Here is a 24,843-nt window from a genome sequence, read left to right on the forward strand (position 1 = left end):
ACATGGCATTTATTACTAGTGTATAAATCTATACATGTCATATTCTCACATTTGGTTATAATCAAATCAGGCAGTCAGTAATAAAGATAGCTTCTTTAGTTCCCATTATTTAAGCTAACAGACTCCAATCAATCTTCTAATTTTTCAAAATAGACAAAGCCTTTCGGGGGGGGGTAAGGAGCAGCAGAGGAGGAAAGAGGACTTGTGTTACAAATGTGTACCAGACCCAAAGAACGACACTTAGATGCTTGGAGGGAGGGGGGTAGTCATGACAGGCACCATCCAATAGGTGTCTGCACCTCTCATGCAGTGTAGTTCCATACAGTATTTGCAACTGAAGGGGAGCTCTGCTAGGAGGTGAAATATCATTTATCCAGGTAATACTGTAGCTTGAGTCCTGTGAAAATGCAATATGCATAAAACAGAAACTCTTCCTTGAGGAAAACTGTCTGTTTCCCATATATAACCAATGAATTACAGCATGCACGCACTCTTACATCAGGCTGTCAGAAAACAGTTATCCACACATCCCATGTTTTCCAAAGAAGAATTCTAACATCCCCCCCTCCCCTCTGTTTGTCTGTCTCTGTGTTGAGGAGCAGAAACTACCCTTGCTGAATAGACCTTTGAATTAAAAACATTTTTAACTGTTTTGAAGCTGAGGAAACTAGACATGGTCACTTTCATCACTAGGAATTTTTATATTCATGGGCAGGAAAACTATAGCAAACCCACACAGGGCAGCTGCAGCTTGCTGGTATGACTTGGATGGGGCTTCCAGAGGAGCATTCTTTGGAACACAGAACCAGGCAATTTGAATGCTACTGATCTGGAGTTAACCAAGGAAAACAACTGCTTTGATTTTGCGAGTAGTGCAACCCTGTAATTTGCCCTGGTTGTAACTATTAATAGCAAGCCCTGGGCCAGACCAAAAAGAGAGAGAGAAAAAGAAAGAGCACAAACACCTGGCATGGGGTTGTAGGGCAGAGAAAAAACCTATAGTTTGGGACCCTCCATGGATGCAGTCACTGAAAGGTAGTAAGAAACCATTGAAATCAGCCAGACATTCAGACCTTTCTTCCTGCATGTAACTGGCTTCCACCTTCAGGCTACTCTATCAGTTCAGTCTAGGCATTGTCACCACAAATAACAATGAAACATAGAGCTTGTCTTTACTCTTAGGTTAACACACAACATTTTCCTATGAAGTCCATCTAACAGGAGATGTCAGACATCATTAAAGGAGAAGGGATAAACAATCCAAGAGCATGCCAAAGGATTATCTGGATAAACAGTGAGTGTAGAAACCTGCCTTAGAAAGATTGTCAGGACACTCAAGGGTTATCCAAATGATTTAAAAAATCTCAGACATACCTCTTAGCACTATATTCACATCAGCCATAATCCAGCAGCAGTTGTGCAATATCCTGCCCAAACATAATGGGGATAACCTTGATACAGTGGCCCTCCATTGCTGCTGTAACATGGGAGATGTATGCTCCAGTGCTGGAAAGGGGAATCAAACAACCTCCAAAATGTTAAGTTTTAAAAATGAAGAAAAGGTTCAATAAACTGAGTATACTGCTCTGGAGGAGAAGGGTAGCTTCAATTATATTTGACACTTTTAAAAAGTACTATGTGCATATTCCCACACTTAGGAAAATAAAGTTAAAATAAACACTCTTTCATTAAAATTAAACAATTAAATGGCTCTGGGAGAGTTATGCCACTTATTATAATTGATGTTATGTCCCACCATCCAACAGGTGCCCATGACATGTGTGCAGCCACATCCAACAAAACATTTCAAGTTGCAATGGCCCTCCTAGCTGAGGAAATTGTCTCACTGAAACTACATTGCAGTTTGTGTTGAGAAAATAAAATATCCCTTAAAACAGAAGCACTTCCTTGATGGAAGACAAATAAATCCTGAAATAAGTGAGCAATAATTAATACATATATTGCTTAGAAAGTCTCCAGAATTGGCTCCTGAAACCAGAGCTTGGAAGATTACTTTAAAAAAGTAATAAATTACAGTTACAGTTACATGCCCCCCCCCCGAATGTAGTAATTCCCATTACAATTGCAATTGCTCTGCAAGTAACTGATTACTTTACTTTTACTCAAAAGTAATTGCTACAAATTACATTTTAGTTACTTTTTTAAAAAATTGCCTACAAGGTGCTGGCCTTGGCTGCTGCACATCAAAGTAGCCTAAAACAACATTAAAAATAAGCACACACACACAGAGGGTAGTAGAATATTTTTTTTTATCCGTAAGATTAGCAGAATGGCATAACAGAATCTCACGTCCCCAGCAATGATGATACCCCAACATACATATTTTTTGTATATATATATTGCCTTCAGCTCTTTTCTCCTTCCACTCCTGTCAATTGTTAAACAATTGTTTTCTCCATGCTGTCTTGCTCTCCACCTCCTCCCTCGTTGCCTCTTAAGCACCCATAGAGCATGAAGGAAGAACAACGTTGCACAGAAGCCCAATTTGAAGCACATGATTTTTATTCACAAATCAGAGGAGCAGAAGACTTCCCCTGCTCCCTCCCCCCAAGTAATGCACAAAAGTAATGCTGGAAAAATTACAATTACTCCTCAAAAGTAATGAAGTTACTACTCGTTCTATTACCAGCAAAATGTAATGAAGTTACCCACTCGTTACTCAAAAAAGTAATAAATTACTTGTAACTAGTTACTTCCAAGCTCTGCCTGAAACAGATGATATACAATAAAATTCTAATTCTAGTAGATAGATCTACTTTGCAGAAATCAGAAACTGAGCAAGGAGCAGTTTCAGTACCTGGAAATTGGGTGGCCTTTGGTATGTAGACTAAGCTACAACAAAGGCATTTCACACAAGCACTGAAATGACACCAGCAATATTTAACTTGCATCCTTACTGAACAAAAAGCATTATTTACTCCCAAAGGCAAAGGCAGCAGTATTCTGAGTGCAAAAGGATGCAATCCTGCGCTTTAAATAACTCCCCAATGTAAGCCACTTACAGACATGTAGCCGAAAGCAGGGTATAAATTCCTGAAATAAATGAGTCCCAACACTTGTACAGGAGCATGACAAGAAACAAGATGAACTGGTTACTTTTCTAATCTTCAGCAGTTGATGGGTGAAAACAGGAGCCCTAGTTTTTGAGTTGGCTCCGTTTCCACTTCAGGGGGCAGAAAGTCAAAGTCAGGCATCAGCTGAAGCCTGGCATAAGTTATGTCTCCACAGCAAAGGGCCTGCCACTCCAAAAGGACCATAAATGGAGGGGGGATGCCTAATGGTTTAAATAAGTTCCACCCTTTCCCTCCACTTTTTGACCATTCTGAATATGAATGCAAAATGGAGGTTAAAGCATGGATAAATATAAGCCCTAGGTGACTTTCAAGTATGCACCCGCACTATATAATCCTTCTCCCTGTCCTTACCCATTCCCACGTTCCTGGAGATAAGGACGTTTTTCATTTCAGTTAAACAACTGAGGTTCGAAAATTTTTAATCAACTGGCCCATGGTCAGAAACCAGTAGACTGAATCTAGGACTTTTGAGGTTTGAACGAATCATATTAATCTGGCACACATCATAATTTTATTTGCATTGTCATGCAAGATCTAAGCATGACACCACTGTGTTTCACCTGGCCGCCTGAAGACTAAGGGCTCTGTCACCCACTGTGGCACTGTTCCTTGCACTGTTGGGGTATCTCTATATGTATGGTTCTTTGTTCCCAAGGAGCAGGATTCACTTCCTGTATGAGACCATCTTTATGATGGCCAATGTAGATTTACACATACCAACTCTCTCTCTCTCTCTCTTTTCTAGCATCAACACTCACCATAACACTTAATAATTAAACTGAAGGGGGGAGCCTAATAACCCAAAGGAAAAGAGCCACAGATTCACAATGAGAATTAGGGGCTGTGTATTACTTGTCACTTGATGATTATCCGCAGCTGAATGTGCAAACTGCCTCATTTTAAAAGTGCAGAACACACTCCAGGAAAAAGCAGCCATGAGAAGTCTCATTTCATTCCTTTGAATAGGTCATAATTGTGACTACCTTTTGGTGATTGTGCCCATCATGTTTGAAGTGGAGTGAGAGGGCACAAAAGCTCTGTCTGTGATGCCTGATCCGTGATGATTGTTTTTGTCTTCAATCAACTTGCATGTGTGACCGTAACATTAATTATATTTACTTTTGGAAAACTAATACAAAGTAATCATCCTCTTATGGAGGGCATGTTACACTGCATCATAAGCTACTCTCTGCATTTGATCATATTTCATAACCTCCTTTAAAATGTAACTCACAGACATTTAGGATAGGTAGAAGCTATGTTGTGGGACATAAAAATATGTGGAAGAGTGAAAACAATTATTGGTTGGCACTATTTAATTCTACCTGTAGATGATTGTGATGTTAATAATGCATGATAACATTTTTGATTATTGGTATGTTTTATATTTCAGTATGTTTCATATTGCTTGTAAGTTATCTTGAAACTGTAGAAGGTGATCAAATAATAAATAATGTTGTAATAACAAGGCAAATGGGAACAAAAAGCCATGGATAAAATACAGGACTCTGCTGCCTGAAAGAGAAAGCCTTATTCAGATCCACTGAATACAAACTACACTGAATGTGACAACACAGTCTGGTGGATGTGTAAAAGAAAAGCAGGAATGCTCAACTCCTGGAGTCCATATCGTGGTAGTCAGGGTCAGGGGTGTGCTTCTAACTATAGCAGCCAAAGAAAAAATAGTAATCCTAGCCCAAGGTTGTTCCACATCAGATAGGGCTTAGCTGCATCTGAGCTGTAGTCTCTTAGGAACAATTTTTTAAACATAGGCAAGTGTGTGTCTTTTTAATGTCAGGAAAGTCATGAATATGGGACCCATGAACTTCAGATAATACCCTGGAAGCTTTTTTAAGACAAAGGGAAATATAATGATGTTGATGTATCAGTAAAAAACACATTCCTGGCATCTGCTGAGATACCATCCAATAGAGAACAAATTCCTGTGGGCACCTATACTTCCCATGGTTGCACCCCGGAATGCACAGATCTTCCCCAGTGTACCCATTTAATTAGCATTTGACATGTTTTCTCATGCTTTTTATCATGTGATAACATGTGCACCCAATTACTTCAGCATACTTGCCACATGTACCTCTTTAGGTAGTACTGGACTCATTTACCTGATTTTATCTACCAGTTTTCCCAGCATTCACTGGATTTTGAAATATGTTCATATTTTGAGAGATTATTATTGCAAGATACAGGGTTTATGAAGCATTGTTTTCTCAGTTGTAAGGAAATGCATGTATTGTTAAATTTCAAAGGGATAATCTGTTATAGCAAAACACAACAACAAAAGAACTTGTGGCACTTTAAAAACAAACAGATTTATTGTGACTTATGTGGCAATAACAAGAAATTGTCCTTCAACATCAACCATTTTAAATGTTTTTGCCCAGCTTTCCTGCAGTCCAATGAATGAAACTGATGGGGAGTAAAAGGGCATGATATTGGTTTATGTCCCTATGGGAGAACCACTTGGGTCATCTTGATCTACTGGCAGAGATCTCTTTTGAGGGACCACAGCCAATGGGACTGGGCAGTGTTCCTTGACACCTTTTATAGTTCCATCTTTTCAAAAGAATAAAAATAAAATTAAGGCTTAATTCCAAAGGTTAAAGATACTACCCCACCCAAGGATCCAGCTGGGATCCTTCTGCCTACAGCAGTTTGCCAAAGGAAACACTTAATCTATGAGATCCCAACAGCTGGGATTGGGGCTGGGAGGTGCAGACTTCAAAGCCAGAATGCCAGAAATGGATATGAGGAGACTGTGTAGATCCTTCTCTGCTATGAACCTGCTTGGTGCTAGAACAAGGACAGAATCTTGGCTTCTGGAACAAAAGTTTAAATTAGAATTTAACTTCCCAACCAGAGGTAGCTATGAATGGATTCAAGAAAACCAGAGCATCTCCAAGTTATGTCCTGTACCATTTCTGAAAGTATGGACTATGCTCCCAGCTCAAGACAGAAGGTAAAACATATAGAAAAGAAGAACAAATGCCTATAGGAGCATTCCAATCTTTCCTGCAGACTCCTAGTCGCATTTTACATCAACTAAAGGTTGCAGACTGTGGACACTTACAGTACCTTTAAATTGGTCTTAGCCCCCATAAACCTTGAATTGTGTGGCAATTGGTCTATATGGACCAATAACTATAATACCTCCAATTGAGCCACACCCTTGCTGTCTTCCCACCTTTCTAACAGCCCAATCAATAACAGTAAGAAGAGGCAAGCCCCAATCACAGGGAAACCTAGGCTTTTTATTTGCTGTTTTCTCCAGCCTTCATACTGTGGGTCTGAACAGGACATAGCTTTTCAAATGTGAGAGAGGATTTCAGCAGCAAAAACAACTGTCAATTTGTGAATAAAATTACCTGTGAATTGAAAATGGAAATGGATTGCCTTCAAGTCAATTCTGACTTATGGCGACCCTATGAATAGGGTTTTCATGGTAAGCAGTATTCAGAGGTGGTTTACCATTGCCTTCCTCTGAGGCTGAGAGGCAGTGACTGGCCCAAGGCCACCCAGTGAGCTTCACAGCTGTGTGGGAATTCAAACCCTGGTCTCCCAGGTGGTAGTCCAACACTCTAACCACTATGCAACACTGGCTCTCATCTGTGAATTAGCTAGCCATTATTTCTGGGCCTTTTCTCAACATAGAACAGGAGAAGAGGGCCTTTCTGAGCAGCCCTTGACCCCTTCCTTGATCATCTTGTTTGGTTAGAAGTGAAGTTTGGAATCTCCTTTTAGACACTTTGCATGGACTTAGGATATATGTGTGTTCTGCAACCCCACAAGCTGCTCATAGGACATCCCTCCCACATTGTATCACCAACTACAGGGTCCACAAACTAAGCAGGGCAACCCTCTCCTACTCTATTTGTTGACATATCTGCATCCTAAAAGTCAGATGGTTTGGGTCCCAGTGGCATGGAAATCTTCCCTATTGGAGACACTCAGAAAGATAGGACCATGCTTAGGAAATCCAAGCCAACACCTCAGCCAACTGATCAAGTCTCTGAGACTTCTGGCTCCTCCATGGGAGTGGGTGGGTGGGTGAACTGTTTAGTTCTGTTCAGATTAAGTAATTTCTTCAGGCTGTGCTATAAAGAATCATTACTACTAAGGTCACCAAGACTCTGGACTTGTCTTCATTTAGCTGAAGCCAAATCCCATCCCCTTCTTCCTCAGTCTTAGCCACAAAGGAATGCTAAATAAAATATCTCCGAGGATGTGCTGTTTGCCTCTAAACAGGTGCCCCAAAGAAGTGGAACAAGTTAAATATCTCAACATCAGTAAATCAACTCAAGTGTGATCCTTTTGAGTCAAGCTTTTCCTGAGTGGATGCAGCTTTATGGAAGGAAACAGCACTCTCCACTGCTTCCAACATTCAATCTACAGAGTTTAAGATAGAAAATGTACTAAAAAGAAAGCTGTGAACTCTTAAGGCCTCTTCTGCAAACTTTTTTTTCTGGTCCTGGTTAGCTGCTCTTAGGGCTCAACTTCAGGACGACAAAAAGGTTAGCCCAATCAGCAACACAGTATCTTGGACTATGACTTAGATGGCAGGTGCTGGCCTAAATTCTGCTAAATTGGCTGTGTGCATGATGTCTGCGTGGGCCTCTAAACTAGACTCTGGAGCTCTGAGCATATCCCACTCCAATCCAGGGCAGAGATATGCCTTACTCAGGTGAGAAGCTGTTCAGAGATGTTTTTGAGAAGCTAATCACTGATTTGGCCAGGAGGGAGTCGGCTCTTCCCTCAGCCCTTGAAAAGCTTTCCTCTCATCCTTCTAGCAAAACTCACATCAACCAATCCTTTTGACATTCTAGCTACCTATACCGGCACAAACTAATCTTGATTGGGACATAAAATAAACATACTCCTAGAACGCCTCTCATCATCCCAACAAAAAGAAGTGGGACTGACTCAGGCACCCCACACTCCACAGGGCACAGTGGGAACAGCTAACTAAACAGTTGCTAGGATAGAAATTGGTTTATTGAAACAGATGGGTCCTATTGTGCATTACCAAGAAGTGCTTTATGGTCTCTCTTCTTCCAAGGAATCTGACAAAGTAGCATCTGATGGAAGGGATTGTTCAAACATTGCTACAGTCCCAGGCTGTGGAACAGGTGCCAGAAATTCAACAAAGTATTAGTATCCATTCTTTCATTCTTATGGTTTGAAAATGTAACAATAATGGGAGAGCAAGACTCATTCTAGACCCCCTAAATAAATTTACCAGACTTTTATCTTTTCACATGGAGACTAGATGATTACATGGCATCCATATATTTCTAGAATGTGTACCTACACATTCTAACAATTGTGTAAACCACTCTGGAATCAATTTTGGTGAAGGGTAGTATATAAATATTTATTTATAGGTAGATAGATAAGAGGGCATTTCTTCAATAAATAGTACTATCTCTATCCAGACTTGCCCTTTTGTCTCTCTACCCTTCCCAGAATACTTCCCAAGGTGCTGGTTCCAGCAGCGGTTCATATCTGAGAGTGGATATTTACATACACCATTATCTAGATGAGTTTCTCAGCGTTCACTATCAGAACTGGTCAGATGTGTGGTCGGAATGGATTGGGAGCCACCATGGAATCTAATTCTACACAGGTCAGGTGGTCCCCTGAGAACAATTTCCTCATAACAGTGTGCGTGTGCTGAAGCTTCAAATGATACTAATGACTCTCCAGTCATTCACATGACTGCCCAAGGTGGAGAATGTCCTGGTTCAATCACGCAGTGTGAGTGCTGCAGCCTTTGTAAACAAGCAAAACAGAAGTAGGACTCAAAGTCCAGAAGGAAGGAAGCCTATTATTCTCCTGGCAAATTTAAGAATGCCTTTTAAATCAGAGGCATTCTTGGAAAGACGGTCTAATCTGTCATGAACTGGAGCCAGGCAAATAGTTCCTCAAAGATGACTTCTTCAAAGACACAGTTCAAAGCCTTAGAAATCCAAAAATGGACCTATCAAAAGTAGATAGAAAGATATTATACAACAGACAGAGACATCCACTGGAGTTGGGAGTGGATTCCCCATCTCAGAATTGGCCAACAGGCCTCTTGTATGCATTCCCACCTCTACAGATCCAAGGCAAGGAAACAGGAGACCTCAGTCACTCTGTATTGATCTCATGGACTGTGGATTCCCAGCCTACTGAAGTTTAGTGTGAAGTTTGCTGTAAATGGATGCAGGTACTGTGTATGAAGGCTCAGTAGTTTACCCACAACCACATGTTCTGAATCCAATCTAAGCAGGGAGCACACAAGACCCTTGGGTATTCATATGAGGTGGTGTTCACCAAGACAATCCACTAATAGAATTTATGAGGCTAGCTGGAAGATATTTACATGTGGTGTCAGCCCAGCTAAAGCCACAGCCCACCACTTCCCAGATTTTCTGCAAGAGGAGATATAAAGGTCTTATGCCAAATACTCTGAAAAGAGAAAGAGAAACCTTCAAGAGTGTCATCTATTAAAACCAACCACAGAAATATTTAGTACAAAAAAACTGTTGAAACACCTACTGAAATAAAAAACCACTGGGATTGTTAGTAGTGGCAGGACACAAGACATAGCTGGTGGACTGTGTTTGACTTGGTGCATAAGTTGTGCAGACCTGAACTAAAACCATACTTAAAGGTATGAGGGAAAATTAAGGCAGTACAGGAAGCATCAGGATAGGTATGAACAGCAGAAATCAAGAACACAAAAAAAGAAAATAAAAATGACTAAACATAATGCATACACAGTGGGGGGGGGAGGAAAAACAGGACAAAACCTGTTTTCAAGAACTGGGAATTAATTTAAATTTTTCAGCAGGGCTAGGGCTAAAAACACATCACACACAAACCATCTTAGGTCTGTGAATGGTGAACATGGGGTGAGCATAAATTAATGTATAAACACGAGTTGTTTTTTCTGCTACATGGTAAGTCAATTTTTCCTTTCCTTCAATACTCACGTGACAGAACTAATGTTGATTTCCTCTTCACTCCTCTTCCCCTGCACCAGGTAGGCTTTCCACCTTTAATTCCCCCCCCCAAGTGTCTTGCACATTTATCCAATCAAACATTTGTTCTGTGCCTTATTCATTATTTTATGCCTATTTTTCAAAACTTGAAAATCTGCTGGGAGGGGGCATGGCTTTGTGATTTTCATGGCACAGCCAACTGTCACTGTGCACAGCTGGCTTCTGCTAGAAATTAGCAGAAACAATTTATCTGAAGCTTGATTCTGCAGGGAAGATTGCATGTATGAACAAAATGGGATGAGAACAGTTTCACAATGCAATCCCAGACATGCCTACTCAGAAGTAAATCCCAAAGAGTTCAATAGGTCTTACTCCCAGGTAAGTGGCTATAGGAGGACTGCAGCCCCAATCGTAAGTCTATATGCATCCTTGCATTCATTGCATATTAACACAAGGGATTGTGAGAAATAAAAACTTGAAGAGCCAGTAAAAGAAACATAAAACAAATATTTTTAACAGAAGAAACTGACAAGAAAAATGATCCCTAAGAAATGTTTCACAGAGTAAGAAATGCACTGTGATAAAACATCGTGTAAGTTATTACTATAATGTGATTTTTTTTGCTTTGTGACCCTTGATCTAAACAAATCAATATTAGTTGATATGAATATTAGATATTAAAGTTGCACAATGAAGCCTGTTTATTTGTCTTAAAGAATGTGTTAAATGGCATTTTTTTTGAAGACTGACTTACATTTGTCTTCACTGCAACTGTATAGGATTTACCCTGTTTTAGAAACCTACATTTGTGAACAAGTTGTTTAAAATGAGTTATAGGTGATATAGAAGTACACACACTAAAGCTTATCCTTGACAGTCTGCATCAAGGCCTCAGTTGTAAATTTGGCAGATCATCCTACATCTCTACTTACTATAGAACTGGAAAGTTTCCTCAAAAACAAAAAAAACAAAAAAAACCCAGGAACTAGAAGCTGCCTGATCTGAAGAAGGATACTCATCTAGACGGGCTTGGAATTGAGCCAGGTTGAAAGAGAGGGTTCATCATGGACAGTTTATGTTTTGGTTTAATACATGACTATTCCCATCATCAACAAATTCAATAAGGCAGCTAGAGAGTAAGGGGACACCTGTGTCCCCTCCATATCCATGTGGAGATCTGATTCCTTGACAGGCCTGAAGCAGTGAGAAAAGCAGGATGTTGAAGGGTAATATGCACCCACCCCCCTCTCACCCTCCCTCCCTTATAGCAGTGGCAGGCGCAGCCGAATCTGATTTCTTGCAGCGTCCTCAACACAGTGCTGCACACACATGCCTTGGGCCACCTTCAAAGTGTTGAGGGGCGGATTAGCTGGATTAGGGAGGCTGTGAAAGGAGCCATGCTGCTGGGGAGGAAGTCTCGCTGGGGGCGTGCTAAAAGAGCCATTTTTACCTGTCCTGGGTGTTCTGAAAGGCCTGCCAGCCGCTAGCTGGTCTATGGCTGTCAAAACACGTCCAATCAGGATCCTGTTCACCATGGAAAAGCAGCTCGATCCACCTAGACAAGGAAAGGAGCCCAGGCACCCCATTAAACTTACACCCTGGGGCTAAACATTGCTGAGAACCGAGGTAGCGGGAGATGTGCAGCACCATGTCCCTTGGTGCTTATTCTCTAACAAACGAAGCCTGACAAAGACAGAGACACCAGACTGCTTTCTAAATAAACAGAGCAGAGGGAGTGAAGATGGCTGGGAAGCTGGTTGAGGGAGCTGGCTTTAAGGAGAGCACTGAAAGGCCCGTTTGAGGCCTACTCCCCATTCCCCAGGCCTGGCTTGGCCTTTTGTTTATCCCAGACCTAAATTAATGTCTTTATTTACCAGAAATCCGAAGGGCTCAGGTTCCCAGTGTGGAGGGGGCGGGTGAGGGAGAAGAACAGCACGAAGGAGCCTTGGCCAAAGATGAGGGGAGAGCCCGACCCCCCGAAAAAGAGGGCTAAAAGAGATTCAGTTGGGAGCCATTCACTGCTAAGACTCCTGTCAGCATTGACATAAATTTCCACTGGTGTTGGCATTTACGCATTTGGCATTTCCATATGTATAGAGTTGCCTGGACTAATTATGCTAATCATCCCCTCTGTTGGCTGCTGTGAAAAATGCCCACATTAAGCACTCCACTGCCTGCTAATGTGACTTAATGTGCGGTTGAAACATACATTCATCCCCCTCTGAATGGTGAAATTTTTCCACATTGCTGCCTTCATTCAGGCAAGAAATGAATTTTTTGAACTCAGACCACTTTTCCAAGCCAGGGGGGATGGACCAGAGAATAACACTCTCTCCTTCTTGCTCTCTCCACTTTCTGTTCCTCACTCACAGCTCTTGCCAATAAAATAAAAAATAAAATCTCTAGTACTGGGTCAGGCACTCTTCTTCACATATCATTTAAAAATGAAATCTCCGTATGTACGACCAGATCAGCGAGGTGGAGAGACCCCATCTTCATCTAGAAGCATCCTTCCTCTCACTCTTCTCTTGTCCTACACGCACACACGCACGCACGCACGCACACACACACACACACACACACACACACATACACACACACACAACCAACAAAAGAAGTTCTTTCCTCCCCCAACCCTTCAATTCTTTGGGAAACTGAAACAGCCTGAGTGGCAACTCTAGCAAGTTTGAGCTAGTCTGAGAAAAGAAAGATCCTTTCAAAGCCGGCCATGGTCACAGTAGAAGATGCCTCTTAGAGCAAATGTCAAAGCAGAGGCAGAAAACAAAGCAGATTTAGAGGATAATGGGCAACGCTCTCTCTTTCTCTCTTTTAGGAGATCGGGAGGCTGAAGGGTATCCTCAAACACACTATTTTTTACAGTAGTTACAACACTTTCTATTCTTTAGCTATTATTTACTACTGGCAGCAGTGATCGCATGAGTAATCCCAACAGCAGTTATTACATATTAAATACTATGATGCATATCAAAACTTTTCAATACATTTTTCTTCAAGTGCTTATATAACAACTGCATTTACTTCACTGTAACTTCATCACGGTACGAATGCTCCTACCATTAAGGCAACAGACAGCAAATAAATAATGAGTTCGTGACAAACAAGAAAAAAAGAACCCAACTAATGGCATTGCTCCCTTTGTTGGTTTTTTTCCTTGTTTGTCATCATCATTTCAACTGCACTGGTAGTAACATTTTTCTCTTGTGGCTCGTAGACAATTTCTTTTTCACCTGTGTTGTTTTTTTAAAAATGTAGCTATAGGTTCTCCTAAATTTAAACCTCTTCTTTTTCTCACCGTCTGCGCCAAAGTTTCTGTGCTGAAGCCTGTCATCTACTCCAAGAAAGACTGGGGGAGGGGGAAGCAGAGGGAAGGTGACTATAGAAGAACCCAGGGAATAGATTGACTTAAGGTTGGACTGATTGTTTCCTGAAATTTTCACACCAGAAGGTTCAATTCATGTGTAACACGAGTGGGAGAATCATTACTTCCACAGAAGAAAGAATAAACACATATTATTAACCAAACTGAAATTATCATTGGGCATACCATCAGACATCTCTGTCAGAAAAAGGTACCAAATAATCATTTCTTTTCTTGGAAACAAGGAAGAATTGTCTAAAAGATTTTGGAGGGTAAGAGAGAAAGACACTTCAAAAATAAAGTAGATACTGTGTGCCCCTGTGACAGCCTGATGGTTTTCTTTATGGGAAATTGAATAGGCCTTAAAAGTTTATACCCAGACTCCTCGCATTACCTAGTTTCTCATATAATTGTTAGATCAGCATGCGTCCCCTGCATCACAATATTTTGGAGTTTGCTTTTCTACTTATATACTCCAGTTTGCTGTTTAACAGCTTTCACACTGTCTATATATCATAAACTCTTTCTGCAGATACCTTAATTCTGTTGCCAGCCTCCGTTGCCTCTGTAAACAGTCAACAAATTTGCAAATGTCCAACATAATGGGAAGCACAGTTCAGGCCTCTTCATGTCACCCATTTCCCCATTGCTCTCACCCTTTCCGGAGCTGTCTTCTCACCCTTATCAGTACCAAGGCCTCTTCAGAGCCCTCTGCTAGGCACTAGGCCACCCACCTTTTCTGCCCACCCAAGAACATTAAGTACACATATACATTGAAGCCCCCTTGGCCTCTGCACTCAGCTGCCTTGGGGGCTTGTTTATTTGCTCTTATGAGTGAGGTATGCAGGCCCCACACCCACAGTTTATTTATCTGTTCGGAAGGAAAGTTCAGAGTAGAAAAGCCTCATTGAATATATATTAGGCCTTCTAGCATTTCTCACATGGCCTGACTTCATGGGATTCATCTCCAGTCTTAAACACCCTGAGGTCTGACCCAATTTAAAGATGGCTCCACCTCTCCAGTGTGCAGGACAACAGGCTAAATTTGTGTCTGTTATCAGGCATCAACTCTCTTCAGCAACAGATAGGTTCCTTCCTCTGAGCCTCAGTGCTGTTTGTAGAGACTGATTTTTGTTATCTTTTCAAATGGGCAGTTTAGGCATCCTTCACTGAACATCAGATACAGAGATTAGTATATTTATAAGTCAATGGTGAATGAATCCTCTGTTGAGCTGAAGTCCCCAAATGAGGTTAGGGTTCCCATTCACTCTGAGCCACATGCCAAGTTTGTGTACCCTACAAGTGTCCAAATGACAGAATCTCCTTCCCTCACAAGCTACCTCAAGTCACATCAGAGGCCCACTCCCTCAAAACATTAAAATCTACAGGTTACTTCCTTTCATACCAAGTCTTTGCTCTTCCTGTCTCTTCAATACTAAGCTAGGACTGGGGTCTCTGTCCACTCCCAGGCTATAGGGTAGAATTTCAGTCAAACCAATCCACAAAGTACAGGTCAGGAGTTGGGTGTCCCAAACACTGCACTAATTCCCTTTTTGAATGCTGACAGAAATACCTCCTATTCCATCTTCACATTCATCCTGTCCAAAACAGAGTCAGTACAGTGAACGATTTCATGTCCTCCAGCAAGAAGGCATCTTACAACACTTTATCCTGAAAAAAAGTCACTACTGTCCACTCTGGCTGTTCTGGCTTATTCAATATATAGAAACATGTTCAAGATAAATCCTGACTGCCAGTTTAGAACTGGCTAGGCTTACCACCAAGTTTGCTGACAGGACCTTCCAGATCTTCATACTGAAGAATCGAATTGATTTAAATGATTGAACTTCATACTGATCTTATTATCCCCATAGCACACTGTATCCAATCTGTCCAGTGCCCCAGCAGTTGTCCATCAAACTCTTAATTTCTTCCCAATCCTTACATGTTCCAGTATGGGTGGGCAAAAACCCTTCATCCTTCTTGTCTCCCCACACTCTCAGGAATTCAAAGATAAAAACATTCCCTCTGGCAGGACAGCCATCCAGTAGCAGCAATCTTTAAATAGGCCCTGCAGCCACATAGCTACACTAAAATGTCCCAGTTAAAAATTAAACCTGCTTCCCTTTGAGGTCACCCTTAGCCTATAAATCAGCCATGACCTTTTGCCTCTCAAATGCTGGCTTGTTTTCAAGCCTCAAGCTTTAGGTTTAATTCCCACTGAGCCGTCTATCCTGGTCATAATTATGCCAACAGGCAAGTGGCTTTACCTATAAATGCCTACAGTCAGTTTCTGTTCACATTGGCTCCTGCCATTTTCCCCTTCACTGCAACTGGCCAGGATGATAGGTGTCAACACCAGCATATATCCACACTGAGATGGTTGATCCTAAAATCAGGAGTCTACAACCTTCTCTTCCAGAAGGCTACATTCCTTTGGGGGAAGGTTGTCAGGGGCAACATACCAGTAGTGGGCAGGGCCAAAACTCAAAGTGGGTGGGGCCAACTCCACATACATTCGCACCCTGTTCACATACTCCACTGCACACCCCATTCACAACCTTACAGCCTGAACATACAGATATTTAACACACAGAGACACACAACACTCCCCTTCATTCAGTCTCCCCATAAATGATCTGTGCAGATTTGTTGAAGGGGAACATTTTCATCCCCATTACAGCATGCTGAGTGGGGAGGTTTAGCCTACCCCTCCCCACATTGGGGATGAAAATCAGGTCCTCCACACTCCTCAATAGAGACCACAGTTCAAATCCCCACTCAGCCATGAAGCTCCCTGGGTGACCTTGGGCCAGTCATTGCTTTTCAACCTAACCTACCTCACAGGGTTGTTGTGGGGATTAAATGAGGGGGAGAACCATGTGTGCTACCTTGCTCCTTGGTGGAAAGGTGGGATATAACTGAAATAAATAAAATATGCTGAGTGAGAAGGAGATGTGGCTTTGGAAGAATTCTGGGGGTTGGATCAGGAAGCCCTTGCTGGCCACATTAGACCTGTAGGCCAGAGGTTTCCCACATCTACCCTAACTGCTCAACTGTGGGTTTAAAAAATAGGTCCTAGCTAAACAACTCTGAGCTTATTATCTGATATTTGTAATCTGAGCTAGATTCCTTTATAACTAAATCTAAAGATTATTAGTCAGAATCTGGAATTATACTGAGACCTAATCAGGAAAAAAAATTACCTGTTAATATTAGTAGGGCATTAGTAGTTGTGGGTGGAGTAGAAGTTATTTTAGTTCTTTTCTTAGGCCTAGTTGTTCCAAACAGCAAATGAGGTGGCAACTATGTTTCAGAACTGTGCCATGTGAAGTTGGGGCTCACATAATCAACAGTTTTTCCATACCAAAAATGCCCTGCACATAGAAAACCAGCATTCCAGGGAGAAGGGTAGGCTAGAATTCTTCTCTCTGATTCCCCCGTTTTCTATGTACAAGTGACTTTTTTATTGTGAATATTGGATCATGTGAGATCCCACTTGCCATCTGAAGTGGAACAGGTTTAACACATCTTTTGCTGTTTGTGAGAAGTATGCCTTCAGCAGATATATTTTTACTCCCCAACAATTTAGGGAGGCTTATAATCATTTGGGAGACAAAGGTGCTGTTTGATCATTCAAGACCATTCTGCCCAGTATATGTGATGGCAAATTTGATGATAACCTGGATTCCAACTTTCAGGAAAGCCATCAGGTTTAGTCATTTAGGGCCTTCTGACTAGAAACTATGATGAATGTTTGTAGTATTGAAGAAAGTACAGTAAACGACTCTTGGGATAACCTCTGGAAACTCATCCATTGATCCATATTAGTTAAAAGCATATTAGCTATGTTTTTTCTTTAACATCATACCAACAATCTCTTTTCAATGTAGTTGATTCAGGGCTTTCCTCCTTCCACTGCACTGAAGGGGACCCAGAGACTGTACAGACTACACATCCACTATATAAATTGCTCCAGACATGGGATATGCTCCTGTATTTTACTCCAGATTATTTATAAACTTAAAACACTCCCCCTTCATCTCCACATTTCCAAGAATAAGATGTCAGTCCTAACAAGGCTTGGCTAATGCTCATGGAATAGATATTTCTTAGCTACCCAGAGTTCCCTGGTGAATATTCTGAGGTTTCTTGGTGCACAGGAAACAAAGCCAGTGTCTTCATCATGGGCATTTACAGTAGAAGGTGAATAAAGGAACAGGGACATATGCCCAAACTACAAGAGAGGAGCTCAATCTATTATTGCTAAAACCAAATGCCAATCCAAGAAACCAATCACAGTCAGTTGTTAACAATGAACCTGGGATAATACATTTCCATCCCATCAGTACCCAGCAGTTCTCCTGTCTCCTCTCCTCACCTAAACAACAGAGTGAAGTCAAAGTGCATCTCTGGATACAACCCAGTTCCATGGACAAGATCTACCAAGGGCATCATATAGCTTCCATTTCTGAGACAATTGGGATATCAGTGGGGCAAATAGTTCATTCACTAAAAACAAATTGTTTGCTCTACTTCCACAACAGCCCGCAGAAGGTTTAAGTTTATCTGCCTCAGTAAAATTCAAGACCACTCATAAATAATGGTCAGGTGGTTCAAGTCAATTTGGCAGTTCCTTTGTCTCAAGTATTCAGGCCCTCCTCTCGTCTCTTACACACACACATGGCTATTTAGGGGCCACAAGACACTGGCCACAGAAGTACGTTCCATCTTTAAGGATGTGTTTCCCTGATATCACTCTTGTTTTCTGTGGCTAACAGAAGTTGTAGTCTAAAATATCTGGAGGCAGAGACTGATGTACAACAGTACTGCAAATGGAAGAGGCTGGTAGGAGCAGGAGTTTTAAAAATAACATTGTGCTGGAGGGAGAGACAACCATGGTTATCCTAATGCCTAGAACTAGATCCCATTTATTTTAGGTAATCAGAAGTTGTATTGATCTCCACTGTATACAAGGCCAGGGTACTTCTCCCTGTGCTGTCTGCTGCTGGCCCACACACTCTGTATGTCAGCTTCATGCTTTGAGGACAAATACCCTGGACAGAAAACATAATCATATTTTCCAGTGATGTTTCCTATGCTGATTGTAGTGTACTACAGTGCTGAACTAAAAGGGTGAGAAGCTGCCATGGATATGTGTTCATAGAAGAGTGGTGAGTATGGGAACTGGGACCTTCAGACAACAGCCAATGGCAGCAGTTCCTTCAAATTATGCATGGCTGGATTTGTCTCATCTAAGTCACACGGAGGTTCCACTGACAGAAAGAAGACAAGATTTATACTCTCAGTTCTAAAAGGAACTTCTCTCCAGAGGTATGCATACAGGGCTATGCTCCAATCAGAACGATCAAAGGTGGCAAAGGGCATAACATTAACAAAATTCAGTCATGGAGCCATAATTCAATATGACTATACCTGTGGATAATTCACAGATTCAGCTGGTTTTTCACCTGTATGCAATCAGTGCTGCATATAACCCATCATAAAAACAAAGGAATCTGAGCTAAAGAATTTATGCTCTAGAAATCCAGATCTTGACAGCAGTTTCAGAGCCAAATGATCCACAACAATTGGCAAGGGGGATGCAGGATGGTTCAAAGCACACTTTCACAGTAGTATCCTCAGAGCACTATGGGGTTCCAATGAGAAGAGCCTGTATCACAACAACCAAGCAATTATGGAAGCACTTTACACATTGGGACTATCCACATAGGGAAATCTACAGCTGTGATCTTTTTCCACTTCCATTCTTGTGCCAGCTCTTCCCAGCCAGCTTTCTGGCCACACACCAAGCAGCCAACTGAAAGACAATATTGCAAAGCCCCACTTGGCAAATGCGAGACAACCAAGAGAATAAACTATGGTCCAATTAAATACAATGATAAATCAGAATATTGCTTTTTCAAACTATTTGCTACAATGTAGAATTCTAATGTGAACAATTAAAAACAAAACCAGTGAGAATTCTTCATCTCAAAATGAACATATCTCAAAATATAATTTGTCGCAAAACAAATTTCCAACAAAAGAGCTCCACAAAGTTTGGTGCCCTCTCCAATACAACACTCCCAAGTCCTAAATCCAATTCTCCTTCAGCTTTATGTATCTCACAAGCCAGCAGCCCAACAATGGAATAGACAACAGAAAAAAAAAAGTACGCTGAGCAAATGTCAGCATCAAAAGCAATAAATAAATACAAGCCCAACCGTGCAGGTTCTCGGGGGATGTTCTTGATTTGGGATGAGATGGGTTGGTTACAAAAAGGGGATTTCCCTTATTTAAATGTTTAACAGCTGCAGGTCTTGATAGATCTCCTTTTTGCTATGAGCCTCAGGAAAGCAAGGAACTAGGTGAAGGGGAGGGGGGGAGAAGGCTAAGGATGAGGCATTTTTTCTCTTTCTAGTCCCCCTTCAGTGTGTGAAACAGGTGGGTACATTTTACTGGCATTCATGTAAGTGTGGGTTTTATTTAAAAGAGAGTGGGAGGGTGGAAGAGTAAAGTTGCTTCTATTGTTGAACAAAATCCAAGAGTAGTTTAGGACCACACATGGAGCTGGGGTTGTGCAGGGGGAGGAGGTGTGGAATGCCAGAGATCCCTGACAGTCATCACAGAGAAACATCTGCTCTTGGAAAGCTCCCAGGCTGCTTTGAAAAACATAAAAATAAAATAAAAAATCCCTGGGTGTGAAAACTCAGCATAACCTGGTGTTGCAAAACAGAGGAAAGGGCAATAAGCAGGAGATGGAAGCAAGGAGCAAACCCCAGGCACTGCCCAAGAACTGATGGCTGTGCAGAGAAAGTGGGGGGAAACATAGCATGCTGAACTTATTAATAACAAAGGCATCATTTTTATCAGATGTTTCCAGTAGGAAATTAGGATTTGCTCCTGGGTGACCCCTTTTGCTTTCGGCTGTTTGCATTCAACCCAATTCCATTCTCAGCTGACAGGCAAGTGTGACCCAAGTCATACTTCAACTGACAGCTCTGCCGTAGACAGTAATTATCCTCTCCTTCAACACCACCCTCAAAAAGGTAATTTAGGATTTTAATATCAATAATGCAATGCACCAAACAAGGCCCGATGGCAAGAAAAACCATATTCTTTGAGATGGGGGAAAGAATTTAATTACAGTTGCTTGTGTGGAGGCATGAATATGCACTGATAAGAGATCTGGATTGCACACACACACAACATGGAACGCACAGGCACATACATGCAGAGCAGCATAGAAAGGTTTAAGTATACACACTTACACTCTTGTGGAACAAAGCAGAAATCAACCAGCTCTCTACACCACAGAAATGGTTCATCCTTCGGGTTGTGGGAGAAGTCTATTTTCCAATATTTGTTGCCTTTAAATCATTGTTTCTCACAGATTGAAACAAATATAACAAAACAGGCTTGGAGTCAAAAAAGAAAAGGTAATTCCTTGCCTTAGACCAGCAGTCAGTGAGGCTCATCATAGCACCTTTCTTACTGGAAAATAGTCTTGAGGCACAAAATTAAGAAGGTTCTATTGCTGAAGTTAAACAGACAAGCAAAGTATGGTGCTTGGATGGGAGACTGCATGGAAACCACATGTAAGCCACTCTGAGCAATCAGAGGAAGAGTACAGCGAAAAGCAAGATGACATGGATTTGATGCATCCCATTACTGAGACCTCCAAGAACAGAACTGTCAGGTGCCTCTAAATCCAAACCACAATGTTTGGCACATTCTTCAATTATTTGAAAGCACTCGACAACTCTGTTATCCAGTTTTATACCTTGTCACCCCACAAGTCTACATGTGAACTTAGGGCATGGAAAGCTTCTGTTCCATCATTCGATATTCACAAACGATGCTCCTCCCAATGCTGTTTTGCACATCATGTAGAATAACATTTCCCAAACATTCCAAAGATTCTGATTTGGGTTCCAAGAATCACGGAACTGGCTTAAAAACCATTGCTACAACCCATTGAAAATATTTATGGAGAAAGCCCCTTCAACTTGAATGGACTTACACAAGGGCACCCACCCACTTTCTCTTCCAGTTCTTACTTATATCAAAGGGTTTTATTGCAAGAGTTCACATTTTAAGAGTCCCTCAAACTAGAATACATTTTTCATATCCAAGAGAGAGAACTTGTTACCCTCTGTTGCTTGGTGCCTTTTCCCCAAGGTGCCAGAGCTAAGAGGCTGTGTGCAAATCTGGATTTACACACACACCTAGAGCTTAGAAATTGACCCCTTTGCCAACAATTCCCTTTAAAAGGCTCATCCAGGCTCAAACCAGAATTGATTTTCCTTCCACTATGTTGGACAACTGCTCCACCATCACCCAACATGTCCCAAACTCTATGCAGCCCCCCCCCAGCATTCACACACACCCAGAAAGGAACTTACCTTCTACCCAGAGTTGCTCAATATCCGTCTGGATGGAGGCTACTCGCAGCCCTACAGCCAGTGCCCCGAAGACCAGCAACCCCACAAAAAGTACTTTGCCACAGTGACGCTGGATCCAGCAGCCCAGTGTAAACAGCAGAGCCTGGAACTGGGCCCGCAGCCACAGCGGGGCTTTCTGGCCCACAGCCTTACCCTGGGAAGAGAGATGGAGAATTAGCCAAGACATGGTTGCTACAGGGAACAGCAACATCCTGCCCCAGGATAGCTGGCACTGGGGTTAAAGCAGACCTCAAGCCTTGGGAGAAAGGATTCCAGCAAGAACCTCTTCACAGATTTTGGGGTGTGGTGTGGTGTGTGTGTGTGTGTCTGTACGCATTCCCACAGTCCTTCCATTTGCTAATATATTTGTGGATGCCGCTGCCCATCTTCTTCCACCCCTAGATATGGGTGAATCCCTACTTGGACCCTAGATGGAGAAACAGACCACTGAAAGGCTCATGCGACAATAAATATGTTATCTGTGAGATTCCACAGGACCCTAGCATGGAGAGAGTGGCTCAAAGGAAGGATCTCCCCCTCTGCTCCCCAGTTCCAGATGCACTCCTCACCGCCAGAACACCCTAGCAGCTGAAGCTCCCTGTTAGAATCGACCCTCCAGCGTCCTTGCAGCTGCAGCCAAATGTGCTACGGAGCCCTACAGTTTACGTTTTCAGCTCTGTATGTGGTGGGCGAGATATATGCTCTACCCCTCCCCTTTTCTCAGGTGAGTCCTTCTGACCTGTCAAGCTTTTCTTGCCTTCTTCTCTTGCTGGCGACTCTCCCATTGTCTCCCTCTTTCTCCCCAACGTCCTTCCCTCTCACCGATTCACTGGCCAAAGTCAACCCGCCTCCCTTTCTCGTTCCTGGGCAAAAAAAAGGGCTCCGCTCAGACCCACCCCCGAGCCGAACCCGGGCCAGCGTCTCGCGCGCGCCCCATTGACACGCCATCCCTCCGGGACGGCTCCGTCGTATCTCCCTACCCAAGCTCCTGGGGCCACGGAGCAAGCGGGCTTTGGAGCCTTCCCCCTTCCTTCTTCCCCTGGCCCCAAATAAGCCGAGAGAGTCCAGGAGGACCCCGGTCTCGTCTCCAGCCACCACCCCACGCCCGGGCCCAGAAGAGCCACTTCCTTGCTCGGTGCTCCCTCGCGGCTGCTTGCGCGACTCTCTCCCGGCTGTACAGGATCGCCCCAACTTTCCGTCCCTCCTCTCTTCCCTCTCTTTCCCTCCCCACCCGTGGGAAAGCGCCGGCGTCCCATTCCCTTACCTTGGAGATCTGTTTGAGGGCAAAGGCAGCATGGCAGTAGCTGGGTCTCCGGAGAAGATCCGAGTTGGCAGCTGCCGCCGCGTAAGACGGCGGGAACTCTCCGAAGAAGCCCCCGGCCCCAGGGACCGGCCGATCCGCAGCCATGCTCCAGGGTCGAACGAGGACGGGGCTGGGAGGAGGCGAAGGGGCGCTGGCGGCTTCCCGGGAGCGGTAATCCAGGGGGGAGAAGCGCAGGGTCGGAGGCTTCAGAGTGGCTGCTGCAGGGATCCCATGTGGACATTATGGGGGCGAATCCAAGGCCATCCAAGCGCGCCCCATGCGCCCTCGGCGCCTCCCCAGCGAGGCCCCTTCGACTCGTGGCAGGAGACGGGGATCGAAAGCTCACACAGCCCCCGAAAGGAGAGGCCCTCGGGTGCCCGGCCGTGCAGTGCGCCTCGGAACCCGTCCCACCAACATTTGGAACAAACAGTCTCCTCCGAGATCCTGAAAAGAGGAGCGGGGGGAGGAAGGTTTGGTTTGATGGGAAAGTGCCCCGGTTCCCATTGGCCGAGGAAGAGGCAAATTACTCCGCAAACATCTCCTATTATTAGCTGCTAAGCAACAGCTCACCAAAGTGGAGAGAGCAGAGACCACCCAGGCAGCGCCCTCCCCCGCCTCCCTCCTCTCCGCCTCAAATCAATGAGGGCAGAGGGAGGGAGAGAGAGACTTGCCTTCAACACAGGAATTCTGCTCCACAGATTTTCAAATGCTGCCCGTTGCCCCCCCAGCTGCCACCCCCCCCCAAATCCAAACCAGCTCCTTTATTTATTATTGCAAGCGGACGTAGCGATGTAGCGGGACAGCTGCAAACTATGCGGGAGGAAAGGGTGAACTCTGCAAAGGATTTGGGAAGAAAAGAGTAAAACGGGGGGGGGGAGGCTTTTTCAAAATGAAGGTGCAGAAGATTGATTTCTTGCAAAAGTTTATATAGGTATAAAGAGTAGAAGATGCCAAATTGGCACTAACGGGGGATGGAGAGAGAAAAAACCTCACACATTTTTCTATATTGTGTTGGCTTTTGATGACTTTTTGAGGGTGATTTTTTAAAACACACACATACACACAACCTCCCTTTCCCACATTAGGACTTAGAAAACAACTCTAAAGGGAAAATTATGCTGTTTAAACATGTACAGAGTGCTATTGTCCCCCCTACTGAGAAATTAGTCAATTATTCTCTGCACCCCTATGGACAGAGGGAATGCCTTCCAAGTGAGCAAGATTGAGTATGAAACTTCTGAACAAAACTGAGACCCAAACACCTGTTATTTAGAAATGTAACCATACCACACGGCATAGACTCTTGAATTTAGGACATTTTAAGGGGAACAGATACATAGGCTTTGCCCAAATCCAATAAAATAAATATATTAAAGTTTTGAAAAACAAAACCAGGAAGCTCTTCCCTCAGATGCATGCAGTAGTGTAGTGGCAAATTCAGAAGTGCAGGGTCCTTTCATGTTTGTCACAGCCACACACCCTTTTTTGCTGCTGGGTTGAGAATAAAATCTTTGTTAAAGCCTTCTCCCACAACAACAGACATCCCTAGGAGCCAATAAGTATGAAAGGGGAGAGTGTTAGCTACTGAGAAGAGTCATCTCAGTGGCTGACTCACCTC

At 43.0% G+C, this 24,843-nt stretch overlaps 1 protein-coding gene across 3 annotated transcripts in view; it reads right to left on the reverse strand.

The window, feature by feature from the left end:
• The window catches only part of PTCH2 (patched 2), a 60,968-nt gene extending 37,233 nt beyond the window's left edge, over positions 1-23,735 (reverse strand). Inside the window, exons 1-2 of one of the 3 annotated variants that reach the window (XM_061632811.1) lie at positions 23,187-23,735; positions 21,884-22,076 (exon numbers count right to left, since the gene is read on the reverse strand). In XM_061632811.1, the coding sequence (XP_061488795.1) occupies positions 21,884-22,076; positions 23,187-23,330 (337 nt within the window). In that variant the 5' untranslated portion in view covers positions 23,331-23,735. Of the gene's footprint in view, positions 1-15,253; positions 15,382-15,420; positions 15,509-21,883; positions 22,077-23,186 lie in introns of those variants that run through there. The other 2 variants (XM_061632813.1, XM_061632812.1) reach the window with 2 other exon arrangements.
• Positions 23,736-24,843: the final 1,108 nt, after the last annotated feature.

Source organism: Rhineura floridana, chromosome 6, assembly GCF_030035675.1.
Source record: "Rhineura floridana isolate rRhiFlo1 chromosome 6, rRhiFlo1.hap2, whole genome shotgun sequence".
Taxonomy (NCBI): Eukaryota; Metazoa; Chordata; class Lepidosauria; order Squamata; family Rhineuridae; genus Rhineura; species Rhineura floridana.